The sequence below is a fragment of the Salmo salar genome, chromosome 16 (assembly GCF_965601325.2).
Source record: "Salmo salar chromosome 16, fSalSal1, whole genome shotgun sequence".
Lineage (NCBI taxonomy): Eukaryota > Metazoa > Chordata > Actinopteri > Salmoniformes > Salmonidae > Salmo > Salmo salar.
Genome location: NC_138306.1, coordinates 43,210,281 through 43,231,972, shown reverse-complemented (window position 1 = coordinate 43,231,972; position 21,692 = coordinate 43,210,281). Strand labels below are relative to the sequence as shown.

General features: G+C 40.0%; 1 protein-coding gene across 1 annotated transcript in view; it reads right to left on the bottom strand.

Annotated features, from left to right (window-relative positions):
• Positions 1-8,059: 8,059 nt before the first annotated feature.
• Positions 8,060-21,692, bottom strand: part of xxylt1 (xyloside xylosyltransferase 1) — a 112,876-nt gene continuing 99,243 nt past the window's right edge. The window contains exon 5 of the mRNA XM_014149275.3: positions 8,060-11,824. Within this exon, the coding sequence (XP_014004750.1) occupies positions 11,428-11,824 (397 nt within the window). The 3' untranslated portion in view covers positions 8,060-11,427. The remainder of the gene's footprint in view (positions 11,825-21,692) is intronic.

Below are 21,692 nucleotides of genomic sequence, written 5' to 3'. Positions count from 1 at the left end.
GGCATTTCTTTGGGGGGCCGCACAGCCCTCCATGTGCTCGCCAGAGGTAGCCTGACTGCCATTAGGTACCGAGATGAGATCCTCAGACCCCTTGTGAGACCATATGCTGGTGCGGTTGGCCCTGGGTTCCTCCTAATGCAAGACAATGCTAGACCTCATGTGGCTGGAGTGTGTCAGCAGTACTTGCATGAGGAAGGCATTGATGCTATGGACTGGCCCGCCCGTTCCCCAGACCTGAATCCAATTGAGCACATCTGGGACATCATGTCTCGCTCCATCCACCAACGCCACGTTGCACCACAGACTGTCCAGGAGTTGGATGCTTTAGTCCAGGTCTGGGAGGAGATCCCTCAGGAGACCATCCGCCACCTCATCAGGAGCATGCCCAGGCGTTGTAGGGAGGTCATACACACTACTGAGCCTCATTTTGACTTGTTTTAAGGACATTACATCAAAGTTGGATCAGCCTGTAGTGTGGTTTTCCACTTTAATTTTGAGTGTTACTCCAAATCCAGACCTCCATGGGTTGATAAATTGGATTTACATTGATTATTTTTGTGTGATTTTGTTGTCAGCACATTCAACTATGTAAAGAAAAAAGTATTTAATAAGATTATTTCTTTCATTCAGATCCAGGATGTGTTGTTTAAGTGTTCCCTTTATTTTTTTGAGCAGTATACTTTTTTCCCTCACTGTAGTAAAATTTTGATCGATACATGTGTTCCTGTAGTGTTTGTAAACACCCTGGTAGGTTGATTAATACCCTGAACCAGATTACATTACATATTCAGGTCCCCAAGAAAATAGACCTCTGTTTACATCACATACACTATCAAGCATTTCACACATTATTTAGATACTGATTGTTAGCACTCGGTGGCCTATAGCAACACCCCAGGAGAAAAGGCTTTAGATTTGATTTGAATTTGAGATATGCCAAGTGAACCTGCAACCACAACACTTCCATAACACTTGACATAAGATCTTCTCTAACCATTACATGGATATGGCTCTGAATATATACAGTCGTGGGCAAAAGTTTTGAGAATGACACAAATATTAATTTCCACAAAGTTTGCCACTTCAGTGTCTTTAGAAATTTTTGTCAGATGTTACTATGGAACACTGGAGTATAATTACAAGCATTTCATTTCAAGTGTCAAAGGCTTTTTATTGACAATGACATGAAGTTGATGCAAAGAGTCAATATTTTTGACCCTTATTTTTCAAGACCTCTGCAATCCGCCCTGGCATGCTGTCAATTAACTTCTGGGCCACATCCTGACTGATGGCAGCCCATTCTTGCATAATCAATGCTTGGAGTTTGTCAGAATTTGTGGGTTTTTGTTTGTCCACCAGCCTCTTGAGGATTGACCACGAGTTCTCAATGGGATTAAGGTCTGGGGAGTTTCCTGGCCATGGACCCAAAATATCAATGTTTTGTTCCCCGAGCCACTTAGTTATCACTTTTGCCTTATGGCAAGGTGCTCCATCATGCTGGAAAAGGCATTGTTCGTCACCAAACTGTTCCTGGATGGTTGGGAGAAGTTGCTCTTGGAGGTTGGGTTGGTACCATTCTTTATTCATGGATGTGTTCTTAGGCAAAATTGTGAGTGAGCCCACTCCCTTGGCTGAGAAGCAACCCCACACATGAATGGTCTCAGGATGCTTTACTGTTGGCATGACACAGGACTGATGGTAGCGCTCACCTTGTCTTCTCCGGACAAGCTTTTTTCCGGATGCCCCAAACAATCGGAAAGGGGATTCATCAGAGAAAATGACTTTAACCCAGTCCTCAGCAGTCCAATCCCTGTACCTTTTGCAGAATATCAGTCTGTCCCTGATGTTTTTCCTGGAGAGAAGTTGCTTCTTTGCTGCCCTTCTTGACACCAGGCCATCCTCTAAAAGTCTTCGCCTCACTGTGCATGAAGATGCACTCACACCTGCCTGCTGCCATTCCTGAGCAAGCTCTGTACTGGTGGTGCCCCGATCCCGCAGCTGAATCAACTTTAGGAGACGGTCCTGGTGCTTGCTGGACTTTCTTGGGCACCCTGAAGCCTTTTTCACAACAATTGGACCGCTCTCCTTGAAGTTCTTGATGATCTGATAAATGGTTGATTTAGGTGCAATCTTACTGGCAGCAATATCCTTGCCTGTGAAGCCCTTTTTTGTGCAAAGCAATGATGAGGACACGTGTTTCCTTGCAGATAACCATGGTTGACAGAGGAAGAACAATGATTCCAAGCACCACCCTCCTTTTGAAGCTTCCAGTCTGTTATTCAAACTCAATCAGCATGACAGAGTGATCTCCAGCCTTGTCCTCGTCAACTCACACCTGTGTTAACCTCTTACATCTAGACGTTCCGCTAGCGGAACACCTGCTCCAATATCCAATGATAGGCGTGGCACGAATTACAAATTCCTCAAAAATACAAAAACTTCAATTTTTCAAACATATGACTATTTCACAGCATTTTAAAGATAAGACTCTCCTTTATCTAACCACACTGTCCGATTTCAAAAAGGCTTTACAGCGAAAGCAAAACATTAGATTATGTCAGCAGAGTACCCAGCCAGAAATAATCAGACACCCATTGTTCAAGCTAGCATATAATGTCACAAAAACCCAGAAGACAGCTAAATGCAGTACTAACCTTTGATGATCTTCATCAGATGACACACCTAGGACATTATGTTATACAATACATGCATGTTTTGTTCAATCAAGTTCATATTTATATCAAAAAACAGCTTTTTACATTAGCATGTGACGTTCAGAACTAGCATACCCCCCGCAAACTTCCGGGGAATTTGCTAACAATTTACTAAATTACTCACGATAAACGTTCACAAAAAGCATAACAATTATTTTAAGAATTATAGATACATAACTCCTCTATTCACTCGATATGTCCGATTTTAAAATAGCTTTTTGGTGAAAGCACATTTTGCAATATTCTAAGTACATAGCCCAGGCATCACGGGCTAGCTATTTAGACACCCGGCAAGTTTAGCACTCACCAATATCAGATTTACTATTCTAAAAGTTTGATTACCTTTTGTTGTCTTCGTCAGAATGCACTCCCAGGACTGCTACTTCAATAACAAATGTTGGTTTGGTCCAAAATAATCCATCGTTATATCCGAATAGCGGCGTTTTGTTCGTGCGTCCCAGACACTATCCGAATGGTAAAGAAGGGTCGCGCGCGTGGCGCAATTCGTTACAAAAAAAATCTAAATATTCCATTACCGTACTTCGAAGCATGTCAACCGCTGTTTAAAATAAATTTTTATGCCATTTTTCTCGTAAAAAAGCGATAATATTCCGACCGGGAATGTCCATTTAGCTAAACAGAGGAATGAAAACAAACCTTTCGGTCGACGCGGGCACGAGCCTGAGTCTCACAGTACTGTAACCAGCCACTACCCAAACGCGCTACTTTGTTTCATCCAGAGCCTGCAAAGCCACGATTCCGCTTTTTGCCGCCTTCTGAGAACCTATGGCAGCCGTAGGAAGTGTCACGGGACAGCTAAGATCCTCACTCTTCAATAAACAGAGACAAGAAGAACGACACCTTGTCAGACAGGCCACTTCCTGAATGAAACCTTCTCAGATTTTGACCTGCCATATGAGTTCTGTTATACTCACAGACACCATTCAAACAGTTTTAGAAACTTTAGGGTGTTTTCTATCCAAAGCCAATAATTATATGCATATTCTAGTTACTGGGCAGGAGTAGTAACCAGATTAAATCGGGTACGTTTTTTATCCAGCCGTGAAAATACTGCCCCCTAGCCATAACAGGTTAACCTCCCTGGTTAAGGTGGGACGTTTGCATCCCACTCTAGTCAACAGCCAGTGGAATCGCGTGGCGCGAAATACAAATACCTCAAAAATGCTATAACTTCAATTTCTCAAACATGACTATTTTACACCATTTTAAAGACAAGACCTCGTTAATCTAACCACATTGTCCGATTTCAAAAAGGCTTTACATCAAAAGCAAAACATTAGATTATTTCAGGAGAGTACCCTGCCAAAAATAATCACACAGCCATTTTCAAAGCAAGCATATATGTCACAAAAACCAAAACCACAGCTAAATGCAGCACGAACCTTTGATGATCTTCATCAGATGACACTCCTAGGACATTATGTTATACAATACATGCATGTTTTGTTCAATCAAGTTCATATTTATATCAAAAACCAGCTTTTTACATTAGCATGTGATGTTCAGAACTAGTATACCCACCACAAACTTCCGGTGAATTTACTAAATGAATCACGATTAACGTTCACAAAATACATAACAATTATTTTAAGAATTATAGATACAGAACTCCTTTATGCAATCGCGGTGTCAGATTTTAAAATAGCTTTTTGGCGAAAGCACATTTTGCAATATTCTGAGTACATAGCCCGGCCATCACGGCTAGCTAATTTGACACCTACCAAGTTTGGCCCTCACCAAACTCAGATTTACTATAAGAACAATTGGATTACCTTTGCTGTTCTTTGTCAGAATGCACTCCCAGGACTTCTACTTCAACAACAAATGTTGTTTTGGTTCCAAATAATCCATAGTTATAGTCAAATAGCTCCGTTATGTTCGTGCGTTCAGGTCAGTATCCGAAGGGTACACGCGAGCGCATTTCGTGACAAAAGAATTCAAAATATTCCATTACCGTACTTCGAAGCATGTCAAACGCTGTTTAAAATCAATTTTCATGCTATTTTTCTTGTAAAATAGCGATAATATTCCAACCGGGCGACGTTGTATTCATTCAAAGGCTGAAAGAAAAAAATGGAGAATTCACATGAACACGCATCTCCAGTGTCACTGTTCTCAGCCTGACCACTCACAAAATCTCCTGCTGTTTTTCGCCCAGAGACAGGAGAGACGTCATTCCACTTTCTGGCGCCTTCTGAGAGCCAATGGAAGCCTTAGAAAATATCACGTTACAGCAGAGATGCTGTATTTTTGATAGAGATGCCACAGAAGGAGAACAAATTGTCAGACAGGGCACTTGCTGTATGGAATCTTCTCAGGTTTTGGCCTGCCATATGAGTTCTGTTATACTCACAGACACCATTCAAACAGTTTTAGAAACTTTAGAGTGTCTTCTATCCAAATCTACTAATTATATGCATATTCTCTTTTCTGGGCAAGAGTAGTAACCAGTTTAAATCGGGTAAGTTTTTTTATCCTGCCGTGCAAATACTGCCCCCTAGCCCCAACAGGTTAACGAAAAAAATCACTGACATGATGTCAGCTGGTCCTTTTGGGACAGGGCTGAAATGCAATGGAAATGTTTTTGGGGGATTCAGTTCATTTGCGTGGCAAAGAGGGACTTTCCAATTAATTGCAATTCATCTGATCACTCTTCATAACATTCTGGAGTATATGCAAATTGCCATCATACAAACTGAGGCAGCAGACTTAGTGAAAATTTATATTTGTGTCATTCTCAAAACTTTTGGCCAGGACTGTACAGCAACACCTCCCCCATAAGCATTTCTGTCTCTTCTATAGATGTTATATCCTTGTATTGCTACTGCTGTATCATCAAATGAATTATCTAAGTGAGTCTCAGAAATTGGTAATATATTAATGTTATCTGATGTCAGCAAGTTATTGATTTCATTAACCTTATTTCTAAGGCCACACCAATTAATATGGTCTATTTTCAGCCCTTACCTGAGTAGCTTATCAGAGATAGACATAATACTGAAAAGAGCAAAGCAAGAGAAAAGAATATACATTCAGTAGACCACTATCAGCCTGGGTCTGTCACCTGGGACGGTGGTGGGTTTTCCAGTCCTATGGGCGCGCTCCACCTCAATCTTCCTGTGGTCCATCTTCAATTTCTCAGAGATCATTTCACTCACTTTGTCCTCAGACTCCGTCCAGGTCTCATCTGGAGATTCTGCAATTCCGTTCACAGCCATGTTGTTCCGCCTTGATTGTCCCTCGAGGTTATCTTGGATTCACACACAGAACTTGCCGCTCTCCTGTTTCAACACATCGAGCTGACCGTGGGAGAACTGCAATCTGTTTTTCAGGTCCTGGACCTCTCTGGTCAGGTTGTCAATTTTTAGTTGAATCCATCAGTATTTGGACAAAACACTTGAAGGCATTTTCTTGTTGTTGTAACAACTACTTGTAGAACTCTTTCTTTCATTTAAAAGATCCTTCACGTGTGATAGAGACAGAGCAGGTCACAGGAAAGGTTGAAAACAACAAACAGCAGGGATCTAGACATCAACAAACCCGGGACAATAGTAGGATCATAGACCCCTACAGTAATTATATTTGCTCCTCAGACAAAGTGAGTTTTCACTATTCTACAGACCTAACTTGTTTACCACTTTTTCCATGTAGCTTATTCCTTCACAGACTCCATGAAATGATGACCTCTTCCTTAATATTTGGTCACATTATTAATTTTGTTTATGGTTTCCTAGAATCAAGGGGTGGCTCAACTAACCCCACTTCCCCTACTGTAGGAAACAGCTTGTGAAATTCACCTTACTCTACAGGTTGGAAGGCAAGGTTACTGGTTGTTGATCTGTGGGGAATGGCCGTACAGCAGTGCTACCAAGCGACTAGCACTTTGGGATGAGGGAAATGCATGTGTGGGAGGAAAGTGACTGAAATAGGTAATGTCTCTCTCACACCCACAACTGCTGTTTAGACGCACACGTCACCCTGTCATCACAGAGAATCTGTGTAGTGCCTGACATGAAGCAACAGAGAGGTATGAAAAGTGACACTATTGAGTTAGAACTAGAATATAGGACTTTCCTGGAGACACCATGAGCCAATGTCTTTTCTGAGAGTGGTGCGATGTACTGGCTAGTTGACAAAACTCATATACTGGTAAATCAATCAAAGGATTTAGTGCTGACTATGACATTTATAAGTCATGCATCATCAACCTGGAGGTTTTTCACAGGTTATATTTCCAGAATTTCTCACGAAACAGATTTTCTTCTAATCATAAATGTTACTTATTTCATCTACCATTGTGGTACATATGAAACAATGTAAGAATCAATACACAAATGACTTGGCTACCTATTAAGCCTTGATTGAGCAGAACTGCAGCTAGATGCATTTCTTATGTTTTTAATCAGTAATGATTAATGATTTTAAAAATTCTAATTTACAAACCAGTCGGGAATGTGTTTGCAAATTAAGTGAAGGGAACTAGCTATCAGTTCAGTCCCTATAAACAGATTGAAAAACATATTTGCTACATTTGTCATTAGCTGGCTAGCAAGTTCACCAGGATTTAAAAATATTCCGGGCCTTCATAATTTAAACATTCCTGAATTGACAATTAGTCAGTTTAGTTGTTCATCTAAAGAGCTGATAAACTCATTTGCATGAGATTGCTTGCTAGCCAGCTAGCAGCGAACATTAGATCATTGTGTAAATTGTTAGCTGGATAGCTAGCTTGGCTAGTGGGCTGACAAAAGAAAACATGGTGTTGTATGTTCAAATTATTGAATAAAAAAAACGTAATAATAAAGGAATTTGTTGAATATTTTAAAATAATTTTGTAAGCACAAACATTATACTCACATTTGACAAAGTTATTCCATATGCTCTCTGTAAAATGTTCTCTGAAGCGGGGACTTTTGTCAGCCATTCATTTCTTCTTCCTCCTCCTCTTCTTCTTTCTGGCGGTACACGCAAACAAACTTTGAATGTGCGAGATGAAAATAAAAAGATCCCAAAATGCAAAATATATTCATAATACTAACTAAAATAAACAAAACACCCTACTTTGCAAAAAAGTATAATCAGATTCTGCCATTTATGAATATCCTACCTGGCGAAAGATACATTGGAAGCGGACTTCAAAATCGCCCTTCAAAATGCATCTTATTCTCTTTAGTCCTGCCTTGAAATGTGGCCACAAAAAGGCAGCATCCTTGTCGATTTGGGACACGGCCTTTGTCTGAATTTCACATGAAACAGATTATCTACTCTATTCATAATGTTACTTTAACTTAGCATTACGATAGCATGAAACACAAATGTCCAAAATGTTTTGATGATTTATTCAGCAAATATGATAAAAACCAAGGTATGTGAAAGACTGATTAGAGATCCTTTCAAGATGGCAAGGGTAAATGTTACAGAAAAGTATCAGAAGTGACAATGTGGTTACCCATTCAATGTAGAGAAGAATGTGGAATAGAAATATGACATACTCCTTTGTATGTCATATTTGAGGAGACCGGTTATGAAAATGCTGTGCACAGATTGCATTATTGAGATTTTTTTTAAATACAGTATGCAGTGCAGATATGTTCATTGTGTTGAGTACCCGTTTTTGCTGAATATGCCCTTGAAGAAAACATAACATTTTGGGGTTTCTACATTCAAATACAGGAGCATTTGCGGCCATTCAGTGGTTTGGAATGCAGCCAGATAATTTAAAGACACTTGAGAGAAAGTATAGTTGGGTCTTCTGAACCCCTGCCCTTTTACATTTCATTGCACAGTATGACACAAACGAGTGGCACTGACACTACCACAATACAACAGAACACAGCTAATAATCATATGCACATCCACATAACATAAATGAGACAATGGTTAACCTTTCAAAAACAAAAAAAATACAGTACAAAAGCAGCAACACAAAAACATTTAAATGACATAACCCAGAGCCAAAACTAGACGTTAACTTGACAAGCACAAAAAAACAACACAAAATACAAGTGATTCAGTCTCACTCAACAAATTAAAAAAAAGACATGACTTTGGATCTGTCATCATACAACAACAGCAGATGACCTCTCCTATTGCATTTTATTCTAGATGTTCTGGAGTGCATTGACAAGTCTGGAGTGGTTTATCCTTAACCTTGATATGATCTGGCATCACAACACACTGTACACAGGTTGATGTGTCAGAGAAGTTGATTCCTCTTACCTGCAGGCTGATTGCTAGGTTCAGCTGTACTTAGTCTGCTCTATAGACTCGCAGGGTACATACAATGGACCAAATCCAAAAAAGAGTGACATCATTAGCTTGCCTTCAGATTACTTATGTACAGTGAGCTCCAAAAGTATTGGGACAGTGAAATGTTTTGTTGCTTTGGCTCTGTACTCCAGCACTTTGGATTTGAAATTGTACAATGACTAAGAGGTTGAACTGCAGACTGTCAGCTTTAATTTGAGCAGATTTTCATCCATATCGGGTGAACCGTTTAGAAATTACAGGATTTTTTATACATAATCCCCCCATTTTAGGGGACCAAAAATATTGGGACATTCACTTATATGTGTATTAAAGTAGTAAAAAGTTAAGTATTTTGTCCCATAATCATAGCACGCAATGACTACATTAAGCTTCGACTACGAATTTGTTGGATGCATTTTCTGTTTGTTTTGGTTGTTTCAGATTATTTTGTGCCCAATAGAAATCAATGGTAAATAATGTAGTGTGTCATGCTAACCTCTCACCATTACAATAACAAGGGAGGTTAAATTGCGTCTGTAACTTACAAATAATTTGTAAATAACTGCAAATTGACTGCAAGAAGCCCAAACAGATATAATATTTGACTGAAACAATCATTTCAAACCTTGCTCACATTTGTATACAATCACATATCTCTCTATTATTTGTGTGGAATACTTTGAAACAGATGTCTAAAAATGTTATCACTTGGAGCTCCTTTGCTGGCGTTTTTACAGCCTTTTATGTCTAACAATAAAAAAATGATTTGCTCAGAAAATTTGGGGCGCCAAATAAAATCACGGGCCGCCAATCGGGGAACCCTGCTCTAAGTTCCCGAGTGGGATTTCTGCTACTCTCTGTAGCTCAGTGTGTAGAGTATGAGCTTGCAATGCCAGGATAGTGAGTTAGATTCCCGGGACCACCCATACGTAAAATGTATGCACGCTTGACTAAGTCGCTTTGGATAAAAGCATCTGCTAAATGGCATATATATTAACATCAGCTCCACGTAACACAGAGACAAATACAAAATTGGGTCAATATGTAGTCACAATGGTGGCTAAATCCCACTCGAAAATGTGTATGTTTGTGTGTGGGCCAAGTATCTGTATGTGTTGCCCATCATCCCTCACCTGTACCGCTCTCTCCCCTCCCCCTCTTTTCTCTCCATTAGGCAGTCAGTGGGATGTTCTAGCGGGTGCCAGTGTGTCGTACTTCCTGCCCACTCACCCTGCCAGAGAAGAGTCCAGAATTGGTAAACAACAGTGTTCGGGAAGCTACCCTGAAAATATCGTTTACCAAGCACCAATTACTTCACACTGGAATGAGTTAAACTACACTAAAGCTACCATTAAGAAAAATATAAGTTACTTTGAAAAAGTACTTCACTATATCCATACTACTAGGTGAAAAAATCTGAAATGCCATAGACTACACTTTGGGGTGATATGCAACCAGAAGGTGTAATTTTACCTATTTAACACAAAAATTATGTTTCAAGTGAGATTTAGGCAGGTCTGATGCTTTGTAAAAGAAAGAAAATGATTGCATAAAGCACATACATTTTATTTTTGCAAAAGAAGTAGTGTGTAATTCCAGTAGTTATCTACATCCCTACATAGCAAAACAAGTAATTAACTACTGAAAACACTACCAAGATTTGAATTTAGTTAAACTACCACCAAGCTACTGAAATGTAGTTAAATCACTAGTTGAACTACATGTAGTTCACTACTCCAGGGCGGGCAGTGAATGAGCACTGATTATTAACCCTCACCTAATCTTGCGCTGATTAGAGGGAGAAAAGAGAGAGAGACAGACAAATCCAGACAGACTACCATGATACACAGCAAACACACATTAGCACAGATAAAATACTCACACTAATCAGCTCATATTCTCTCATACATTACGCCAGGGTATTATTACAGTTTGTCAGGAATATTCATGGAAAGAGTTATTTTTGTTGGTGAAGTTTTGCCATTTTCTCTTATGCACGCTAACCATTCTTTTTTGTACCGCAGCCCAACATTTTTCAAGAATGTTAAATGTTCCAAAAAGTGAACTGAGAGAACAAAGTACGGCATTCGGCAATTTTCACCAGCAAGGTCTCTTTATGCTCCACGTTCATCATTAGCATCACTTGACATTAGTGGAGTGAGTGAGATGCCTTGTACTGACTGTATTGCACACCTGTCCAGCAGGGGGCAGGAGTGGGAGCAATGTTTACAGTAGCAGTGGTACAGTACAGAAATGGTTTTGATTCCAAAACTTTTGTTGCCACATGGCCAAACTAAGGCCTTTTTGGAGTTTTGGTGTGACCCAGAAAATTGTGTAGCTAATATCTTCTTTCTCTCCAGAACCCAGTCTTGAGCCACAACTTCCAATGAGTTCACCACAAAACAGACCCACCATTTAGGGAAACACCTTACGAGGTCCCAACTCAGTCATCGGGTATGGGCGTATTACAGTTTCCATGGTAGATATACACTGGCCCCTCACAGCGGTAGTAGAGCTGGAACACGTCCCCGTATCCATGCTCCCTCCACCAGGTACACAGCTGGCGGTTCCAGCCACAGGCCAACTGGTGGAACAGCCCTGGGTGTTCCATGCCGATCATGCTGAAGAAGTCCTGGTCCCCCAGGTGGCCCCTGAAGTGGTACTGGTCAGCCAGCTGGGCCACATTTCTGGGCTCCAGGAGTTGGTTGTAGAGGGCCGAGGTCCGCATGGCCCCTAGGTCCAGCAGCATCACGCCACTGTTGAAACCCGGCAAGCCGTCGGGAGGAGGCTCCCCCACACGGGACTGAGGGTTCTCCTTACGGTACTGCCAGAAGGTGTGTCTGGAGGGGAAAGAGTTAAGGGGAAGTTCAGAGAAAGAACCAAGAGGTTGTTCCGTAAAGCAGGATGTTCACAACAATGCAGATAGAGAAGTAGTGTAAAGATGTGATTACCTAGTTGTGGATTAGTTGGGATAAAAGAGACAGAGATCATTAGTGCCTAATGATGTCAAATTGAGACCAAAAAGTATGACACAATCGCACCTGCACTTTAAGTCAACTAAAATATTCAAATTTATAGACCTCAGTCTCCTCAAAGATATCGTTTTGAGTGAGTAAAGTGTTTTTTAAATACTTTTTTCTTATGCTACACACCACCATACTGCTATATGCTGAAAGCTTAGACAAAGAATCCTATCATGCATTTCTACATGACCCATCCAAAGAGGGGGAAACACCGCCCTGCACCATCGGGCCTCTTCCAGAGTGGACAGCACCTCCTCACCCCACATGCTAACAGGACAACATCCCAATCAGAAGAAGCCAACAGTTCAGTAAGACAGCTATGCAGAATTGGCACGAAGAATAGAGCACCCTGCTACAGCCGAGCTAAACCAGGGAAGACATCTCTTCTTTGTTATTATCAGAAATATAATTATTAGAAATAAAACCTCTTACCATTAGGAGTTCAGTTTTAGATAAGCTACCCAGGAAAGGGTTCAAGTTAGCTCATATAAATATACGTAGCCTCGGAAACAAAGTTCATGAGATGAGTAATTTGCTAATCTTAGAAAATATGAATACATTCGCCATTTCTGAGACTTATTTAGACAACACATTTGATGATATGGCAGTAAGAATACAAGGATATACTATAACATCTATTGAAAAGACAGGTATGTCTACAGGGGAAGTGTTGCTATGTACACTACCGGTCAAAGGTTTTTCTTTATTTGTACTATTTACTACACTGTAGAATAATATTGAAGACATCAAAACTATTAAATAACACATATGGAATCATATAGTAACCAAAAAAGTGTTAAACAAATCAAAATATAGTTTCTATTTGAGATTCTTCAAATAACCACACTTTGCCTTGATGACAGTTTTGCACACTCTTGGCATTCTTTCAACCAGCTTCATTAGGTAGTCACCTGGAATGCATTTCAATTAACAGGTGTGTCGTCTTAATGCGTTTGAGCCAATCAGTTGTGTTGTGACAAGGTGGGGGGTTATAGCCCTATTTGGTAAAAGACCAAGTCCATATTATGGCAAGAACAGCTCACATAAGCAAAGAGAAACGACAGTCCATCATTACTTTAAGACATGAAGTGAATCCGGAAAATGTCAAGAACTGAACGTTTCTTCAAGTGTAGTCACAAAAACCATTAAGCGCTATGATGAAACTGGCTCTCATGAGGACTGCCAAAGGAATGGAAGACCCAGAGTTAACTCTGCTGCAGAGGATAAGTTCAGTAAAGTTACCAGCCTCAGAAATTGCAGCCCAAATAAATGCTTCACAGAGTTCAAGTAACAGACACCTCTCAACATCAACTGCGAATCAGACCATGGTCGAATTTCTGCAAAGAAATCACTACTAAAGGACACCAATAAGAAGAAGAAGACTTGCTTGGGGCAAGAAACACGAGCAATGGACATTAGACCGGTGGAAATTTGGCCTTTGGTCTGGAGTCCAAATTGGAGATTTTTGGTTCTAACTGCCGTGTCTTTGTGAGACGCGGTGTGGGTGAATGGATAATCTCCGCATGTGTATTTCCCACCGTAAAGCATGGAGGAGGTGTTATGGTGTGGGTGTGCTTTGCTAGTGACACTGTCTGTGAGTTATTTAGAATTCAAGGAACACTTAACCAGCATGACTATCACAGCATTCTGCAGCGATACGCCATCCCATCTGGTTTGGGCTTAGTGGGACTATCATTTGTTTTTTAAACAGGACAATGACCTAACACACCTCCAGGTTGTGTAAGGGCTATTTTACTAAGAAAGAGATTGATGGAGTGCTGCATCAGATGACCTGGCCTCCCCAATCCCCCGACCTCAACCAAATTGAAATGGTTTGGGATGAGTCAGACCGCAGAGTGAAGGAAAAGCAGCCAACAAGTGCTCAGCATATGTGGGAACTCTTTCAAGACTGTTGGAAAAGAATACCAGGTGAAGCTGGTTGAGAGAATGCCAAGAGTTTGCAAAACTGTCATCAAGGCAAAGGATGGCTATTTGAAGATTCTCTAATATAAAATATATTTTGATTTGTTAAACAATTTTTTGGTTACTAATTCATAGTTTTGATGTCTTCACTATTATTCTACAATGTAGAAAATAGTAAAAATAAAGAAAAACCCTTGAATGAGTAGGTGTTATAAAACCTTTGACCGGTAGTGTATGTATGTATGTATGTATGTATGTATGTATGTATGTATGTATATATATATATATATATACACACATATATACACACACACAGTACCAGTCAAAGGTTTGGACACACCAACTCATTCCAGGGTTTTTCTTTATTTTTACTATTTTCTACATTGTATAATAATATTGAAGACATCAAAACTATGAAATAACAGATACGGAATCATTTAGTAACCAAAAAAGTGTTCAACAAATCAAAATATATTTGAGATTTTTCAAAGTAACCACCTTTTGCCTTGATGACAGCTTTGCTTTGTTGAAGGACCTTTGACAGCAATTACAGCCTCAAATCTTCTTGGGTATGACGCTACAAGCTTGGCACACCTGTATTTGGGGAGTTTCTCCCATTCTTCTATGCAGATCCTCTCAAGCTGTCAGGTTGGATGGGGAGCGTTGCTGCACAGCTATTTTCGGGTTGAAGTCCGGGCTCTGGCTTGGTCACTCAAGGACATTCAGAGACTTGCCCCGAAGCCACTCCTGCATTGTCTTGACTGTGTGCTTAGGGTCGTTGTCCTGTTGGAAGGTGAACCATCGCCCCAGTCTGAGGTCCTGAGCGCTCTGGAGCAGGTTTTCATCAAGGATCTCTCTGTACTTTGCTCCTTTCATCTTTCCCTTAATCCTGATTTGTCTCCCAATCCCTGCCACTGAAAAACATCCCCACAGCGTGATGCTTGGCATTCAGCCCAAAGAGTTCAATCTTGGTTTCATCAGACCAGAGCATTTTGTTTCTCATAGTCAGACTCTTTAGGTGCCTTTTGGTAAACTTCAAGCGGGCTGTCATGTGCCTTTTTACTGAGGAGTGGCTTCCGTCTGGTCACTCTACCATAAAGGCCACCTCCCTGACCAAGGCTCCCCCAATTTCAGTTTGGTCGGGCAGCTAGCTCTAGGAAGAGTCTTGTTGGCTTTAAACTTCTTCATTTAACTAATGATGGAGGCCACTGTATTCTTGGGGACCTTCAATGCTGCAGAAATCTTTTGGTACCCTTTACCAGATTTGTACCGAACCAATCCTGTCTCGGAGCTCTATGGACAATTCCTCGACCTCATAGCTTGGTTTTTGCTCTGACATGCACTGTCAACTGTGGGACCTTATTTTGCCATGTGTGTGCCTTTCCAAATCATGTCCAATCAATGTAATTTACCACAGGTGGACGCCAATGAAGTCGCAGAAACATCTCAATGATGATTAATGGAAACACCTGAGCTCAATTTCGAGTGTCATAGCAAAGGGTCTGAATACTTATGAAAAATAAGGTATTTCTGTTTTTAATTTTTAATAAATGTGTAAGAATTTCTAAAAACCTGTTTTCACTGTCATGGGGTATTGTGTGTTTAGATTGCTGAGGATTTAAAAAAAAAATCTATTTTAGAAATAGGCTGTAATGTAACAAAATGTGGAAAAGTCAAGGGGACTGAATACTTTCCGAAGGCACTGTATATTTAAAGCCATATTCCTGTAAAGCTCAGAAAGGATCTCATGACAAATGAAGTACAAATACTGTGGTTGGAGGTTCACCTGCCTCATCTGAAGCCTCTTCTTTACAGTGCAGATATACACCAACAAGTGCAAACTGAAAGTATCTAGAGAATATGTGTGTGATGTTAGATAAAGTCTTTAATGCTAACAGAGAAATTAATTTTCTTGGTGACCTGAACATTGACTGTTTATCATCTAGTTGTCCTCTCAAGAGGAAGATTCTTACTGTGACTAACGCCTGTAACATGACCCAGATTATCACTTAACCAACTAGTGTACACCAATAGTGTTGGATCTGTTACTTCCACTTGTATTGATCATATCTTCACAAATGCTCTACAGTTTTGCTCATAAGCAATATCAGTTCCCATTGGCTGTAGTGACCATAACATTGTGGCATTAACAAGGAAAGCCAAAGTACAAAAAGGCAGGGCCTAAAGTTATCACTTATAAGAGATTATACAAAATATTTCTCAGCACTCTTTTGCTGAAGATGTAAACAATGTATATGTTGGTCTATTGTGTATCAGGAGGAAAATCCAGATGCAGTACTTGGACTATTTGTAAAATGATTCTTGCCAATTGTTGATAAGCATGCACCTGTGAGAACTGGTGCATGAACTGTGAGAACTGTTAGCGCCCCGTGGATTGATGATGAATTAAAATACTGTCAATTGAAAATTGTTGTGACTAAACTTAACAAAACAAAGAAGAAATTATATTACCAAAACAAGATAAATGACAAAAAACTATGGGAAAATACTTCAAATTATATTATGAGCAGAAAACTAAATTCCTCTCCATCGTTCATTGAAGTTGATGGGTCATTTATAACAAAACATTATATCCAATCATTTCAATGACTCTTTCACCTTTTATTTAACTAGGCAAGTCCATTAGGAACAAATTCTTATTTACAATGACGACCTACACCGGCCAAACCCGACAACCCTGTGCCAATTGTGCGCCGCCCTACGGGACTCCCAATCATGGCCGGTTTTGATTCAGCCTGGATTCAAACCAGGGTGTCTGTAGTGACGCCTCTTGCACTGAGATGCAGTGACTTAGACCACTCATAAGCCACCAGGTATAGACAACCTAGATGGGAAACTTTAACCAAAGCCTAAAAGAGTGTGTGTGTCCACAGGCGTGGAAGGAAGCTAAAGTAATTCCACTTCCTAAAAATAGTAAAGCTGCTGGCTCTAACAGCCGCCCAATCAGTTTGCTGCCTGTTTTTAGTAAACTGATGGAGAAAATAGTGTTGAACAAATACGATGCATTTTTCAAAGAACAAGTTAACTACTGATTTTCAGCATGGTTATAGGGAAGGGCACTCAACTCGTACTGCACTGACAGATGACTGATTGAAAAAAAAAAAAAAAAGATTTCAGCCTTTGATGTTATTGATCATTATTATTTATCTCACTTGTTATGGCTTTACATCACTTGCCATCACATGGTTGGAGAGTTACTTATCCAATAGAACTCAGAGAGTATTCTTCAATGAAAGCTTCTCTAACATCAGATATATACAGTGCGGTATCCCTCAGGGCAGTTGAAATAGGGCATTACTTTTCTGTATTTTTACAAATGATTTGCCACTTGTCTTAAAATAAGCTAAAATGACTATGTATGCTGATGACTGCACACTCTACACATCAGCACATACATCCAGTGAGCTCACTGAGACTCTTAGCAAGGAGTTACAGTCAGTGTCTGAATGGGTAATTAACAATAAACTGGTCTTAAATACATCTAAAACCAAAAGCATTGTATTTGGTTCAAAGCATTCTCTTAGACCTAAACCTCAACTGGAGTTGTGCATAGAGAGTGTGACCATTGAACAAGTTGAAGAAGCTGAACTCTGAGGAGTAACATTGGATGGTCAGTTATCATGGTCAAGTCATATTGACAAAGTTGTTGTGAAGATGGGAATAGGTACAGTATGCCTGTTATAAAAAGCAGAGATCAAAGATCAACTGTACTAGTTGTTCAGGCTCTGAGCTTGTCCCATCTTGATTACTGTCAGGTAATATGGTCAGGTGCAGCAAAAAAAGACCTAGCAAAGCTCCAGCAAAACAAAGAAGCACGCCTTGCCCTTAACTGCACTCACAGAACTAACATCAACAACATGCATGGTAGAGGAGAAATGTACTTCTTATTTTCTAGTCTTAAGAAACATTTGTGTATTGAAAATACCTAACTACTTGTGTAATCTATACTGAACAAAAATATAAATGCAACAATTTCAATGATTTTATTGAGTTACAGCTCATATAAGGATATCAGTCAATTGAAATAAATTAATTAGGCCGTAATCTATGGATTTTACATGACTGGGAATACAGATATGCATCTACTGGTCACAGAAAACCAGTCAGTATCAGGTGTGACCACCATTTGCCTCATGCAGAGCGACACGGGAACTGGAAATCGCTGTCGTACAAGTTGATCCACAGCCTCAGTATCGCGTCACGATTTGTGCATTCAAATTGCCATTGATAAAATGCAATTGTGTTCGTTGACCGTAGCTTATGCATGCCCCCATACCATAACCCCACCGAGACCATGGGGCACTCTGTTCACAATGTTGACGTCAGCAAACCGCTCACCCACACGACGCCATACACGTGGTCTGTGGTTTTGAGGCCGGTTGGACATACTGCCAAATACTCTAAAACGGTGTTGAAGGCGGCTTATGGTAGACAAATTAACTTTAAATTCTCTGGCAACAGCTCTGGTGGACAGTCAGCATGCCAATTGCACACTCCCTCAAAACTTGAGACATCTGTGGCATTGTGTTGTGTGACAAAACTGCACATTTTAGAGTGGCCTTTTATTGTCCCTAGCACAAGGTGCACCTGTGTAATGATCTTGCTGTTTAATCAGCTTCTTGGTATGCCACACATGTCAAGGTGGATGGATTATCCTGGCAAAGGAGAAATGCTCACTTACAGTACAGGGATGTAAACAAATTTGTGCACAACATTTGATCGAAATAAGCTTTTCGTGTGTATGGAAAATTTCAGGGATCTTTTATTTCAACTCATGAAACATGGGACCAACACCTTAAATGTTGCGTTTACATTTTTGTTTAGTGTATACGCATACACTTCAAACAGACATGCATACCCAACAAGACACACCACTATGGGTTTCTTCAAGGTACCCAAACAAAAAACAGATGTGACCCGTTTCAAGAAGCTAGGCGTATGTCACAAGTTAGTGATGCGCGGGTTGACTCATAACCCGCAGTCCCTGCGGTTAAATCTGAGGGGCGGACGGGTTTAGGGTCATTAAATATTGTGTGGCTGAAGGGCGGGTGGGTGGAGGGCAGGTTAAATAAAGAGAAACAATACCTTAAATAGTCCATAAATGTGTAATTATTGTGCAACTTATATAGTCTACATTGAGGTTTTTCTTTCATTACTTTAGGCTATCTGGTATTAGTGCATCAACCTAAGCTTCAGGGCTTAACTGTACGCGTGCCTAATTGCCTACACAGCCAATCGCCAAATAATGCTTTTGGGAACGGGCAGAAAAAGATAGCAAAAGAGGCAAAATGGACATTGTCGAAGTTTAATTCAATAAGACAAAAGCTGCAAAAGGAGAGTTGAAAATAAAGAGAAGGGAGGGCCAGAAAAGTCATGTTTGGAAAATATTTGGTGAAGTGGTAAAAAAGGATGATAGCAGTGCAGCCTGTGTTATGTGGGATGATTGTGAGCTTCCCTGTGGCTCAGTTGGTAGAGCATGGTGTTTGCAACGCCAGGGTTGTGGGTTCGATTCCCACGGGGGGCCAGTACAAAAAAAAAAATGCATGAAATGTATGTATTCACTACTGTAAGTCGCTCTGGATAAGAGCGTCTGTTAAATGACTAAAATGTAAATGTAAAAAAATGTGAGGCATTATACAAATTTGACAGTCAGAAGACAGGACTTCAAATAGGCCTTTGGCATGTCAAGGGAACTGTAGCCTACTGTTTAGATGTGATGGATTCTGTTAAAATGTAACATGTTTCAAGTTAAACTGTAGTTTATTTGTTTCCTGTTTAGTGAATGATTACTGTGAGTATTAATGGAGTTTAGACCATGAAACTGTGTGTATACTAATTTAGAAAGGTTGACCTAATCAGATAAGAGGAAATTGCCTAGGATCAGAGAGCAGGGTCAGGCCCAGAACAGAAGATGGACGGGGTGTGATTCTGACATCTAGCTAAAACAAAGAGAGGACCATGGACATTCCACAGGGTAGAGATGGGAAACTCATTGGGGTCATAAAATGTATAGCTGGGGAGGTGACGCCTACAAGGGAAGAGTATAAAATGCGTTGTGAACTTTCTAAAATGTATTCACTCAGCTGACTGTATCCTTGGTATTAAACGCTTGAAACTTCTCAATTCCTTATTGCAAAGAGGTTGCAATAGCATTTTTCTTTTTAACAGATGGATTAAATGAAAACTGAAATCTGAACGACTAACCAGAATAACCTACTGTCTTTTGGCAAACGCCAAAGTCTTCGGATAACACTAGTCCCGTGTGTATCAACACCCCTGTGTTGAGAGAAAATGTCTGAGTTTTACAGGTGTTGCTCGCAGTTTAAGCAAGAAAACAAACTGATTCGATAAATTGAACGAAGTGCTGCACATAGCGTATATATGAATGGCCTACATTTATCAACTTTCACAGTGAATGCTTTTGTTTATACGTTTTGTGCGAATGAATTGAACATTGACAAATTCATCATAAATTCATCATATATTGTGCCTATTTAATACAATCCTTGCTGTTAGTAGATACGAAAGCAGCATACAACTGAGTTACACGTTTGGAACAAGTTCACTTTCTCATCCATAGCCTAAAAACTTATATAAAGTGCAAATTAGCTGTTAAGCTCACATCTGAATGCTGGGGTGGATTTAGAACGTCTTCTACTGCGGATCGCTAAAATATTCGAATGATTATGATCACACTTCCTCAACTCAAATATTATGGCAACACTATACCAAAGATGGTTTGGTATGGTTTAGAAACTTGGGAACCAAATTCGAGTTCAGTGTAGCCTGTTATCACCTGGACTCATTTAAGTATCTTCACACCTAGAAAAGAACCTCCAGAATTCAGTCATAACTGTCAATTTATTTAAAAATATAAAACAATAACTAATTACAGAGGGCCGTTTGGAAAAAACTTAGCCCGTCCGAATTCTGGGATTTATTATTCTGGGATAATAAATACATAACCAACGTTCTCTAGTAATACTAGTCCCGTGCGAATAGGGCTATAGCCTTAATAATAACTCCTGCAAATTAAGCATTTCTTGCAATAATATGATGCATCAAATGTAGGCAAAATTTGAACTTGAGAAATGGGGTGCAGGCAAAACAAAATCCTGCACCCCATCAAAAAATCATTCTGCAGTCTTTGACTGTAGCCTATAGCACATTTTCTATATTTGCGGGTTAAGGTTGGGTGAGGGCCTCAGATTTTCACTTTATCACATATAGTCGTCACTACTTCACAGGAGAGGCATTTGAACATATTTTTAACCTCTTACATCTAGACGTTCCGCTAGCGGAACACCTGCTCCAATATCCAATGATAGGCGTGGCGCGAATTACAAATTCCTCAAAAATACAAAAACTTCAATTTTTCAAACATATGACTATTTCACAGCATTTTAAAGACAAGACTCTCCTTTATCTAACCACACTGTCCGATTTCAAAAAGGCTTTACAGCGAAAGCAAAACATTAGATTATGTCAGCAGAGTACCAAGCCAGAAATAATCAGACACCCATTTTTCAAGCTAGCATATAATGTCACAAAAAACAAAACCACAGCTAAATGCAGCACTAACCTTTGATGATCTTCATCAGATGACAACCCTAGGACATTATGTTATACAATGCATGCATGTTTTGTTCAATCAAGTTCATATTTATATCAAAAACCAGCTTTTTACATTAGCATGTGACGTTCAGAACTAGCATACCCCCCGCAAACATCCGGTGAATTT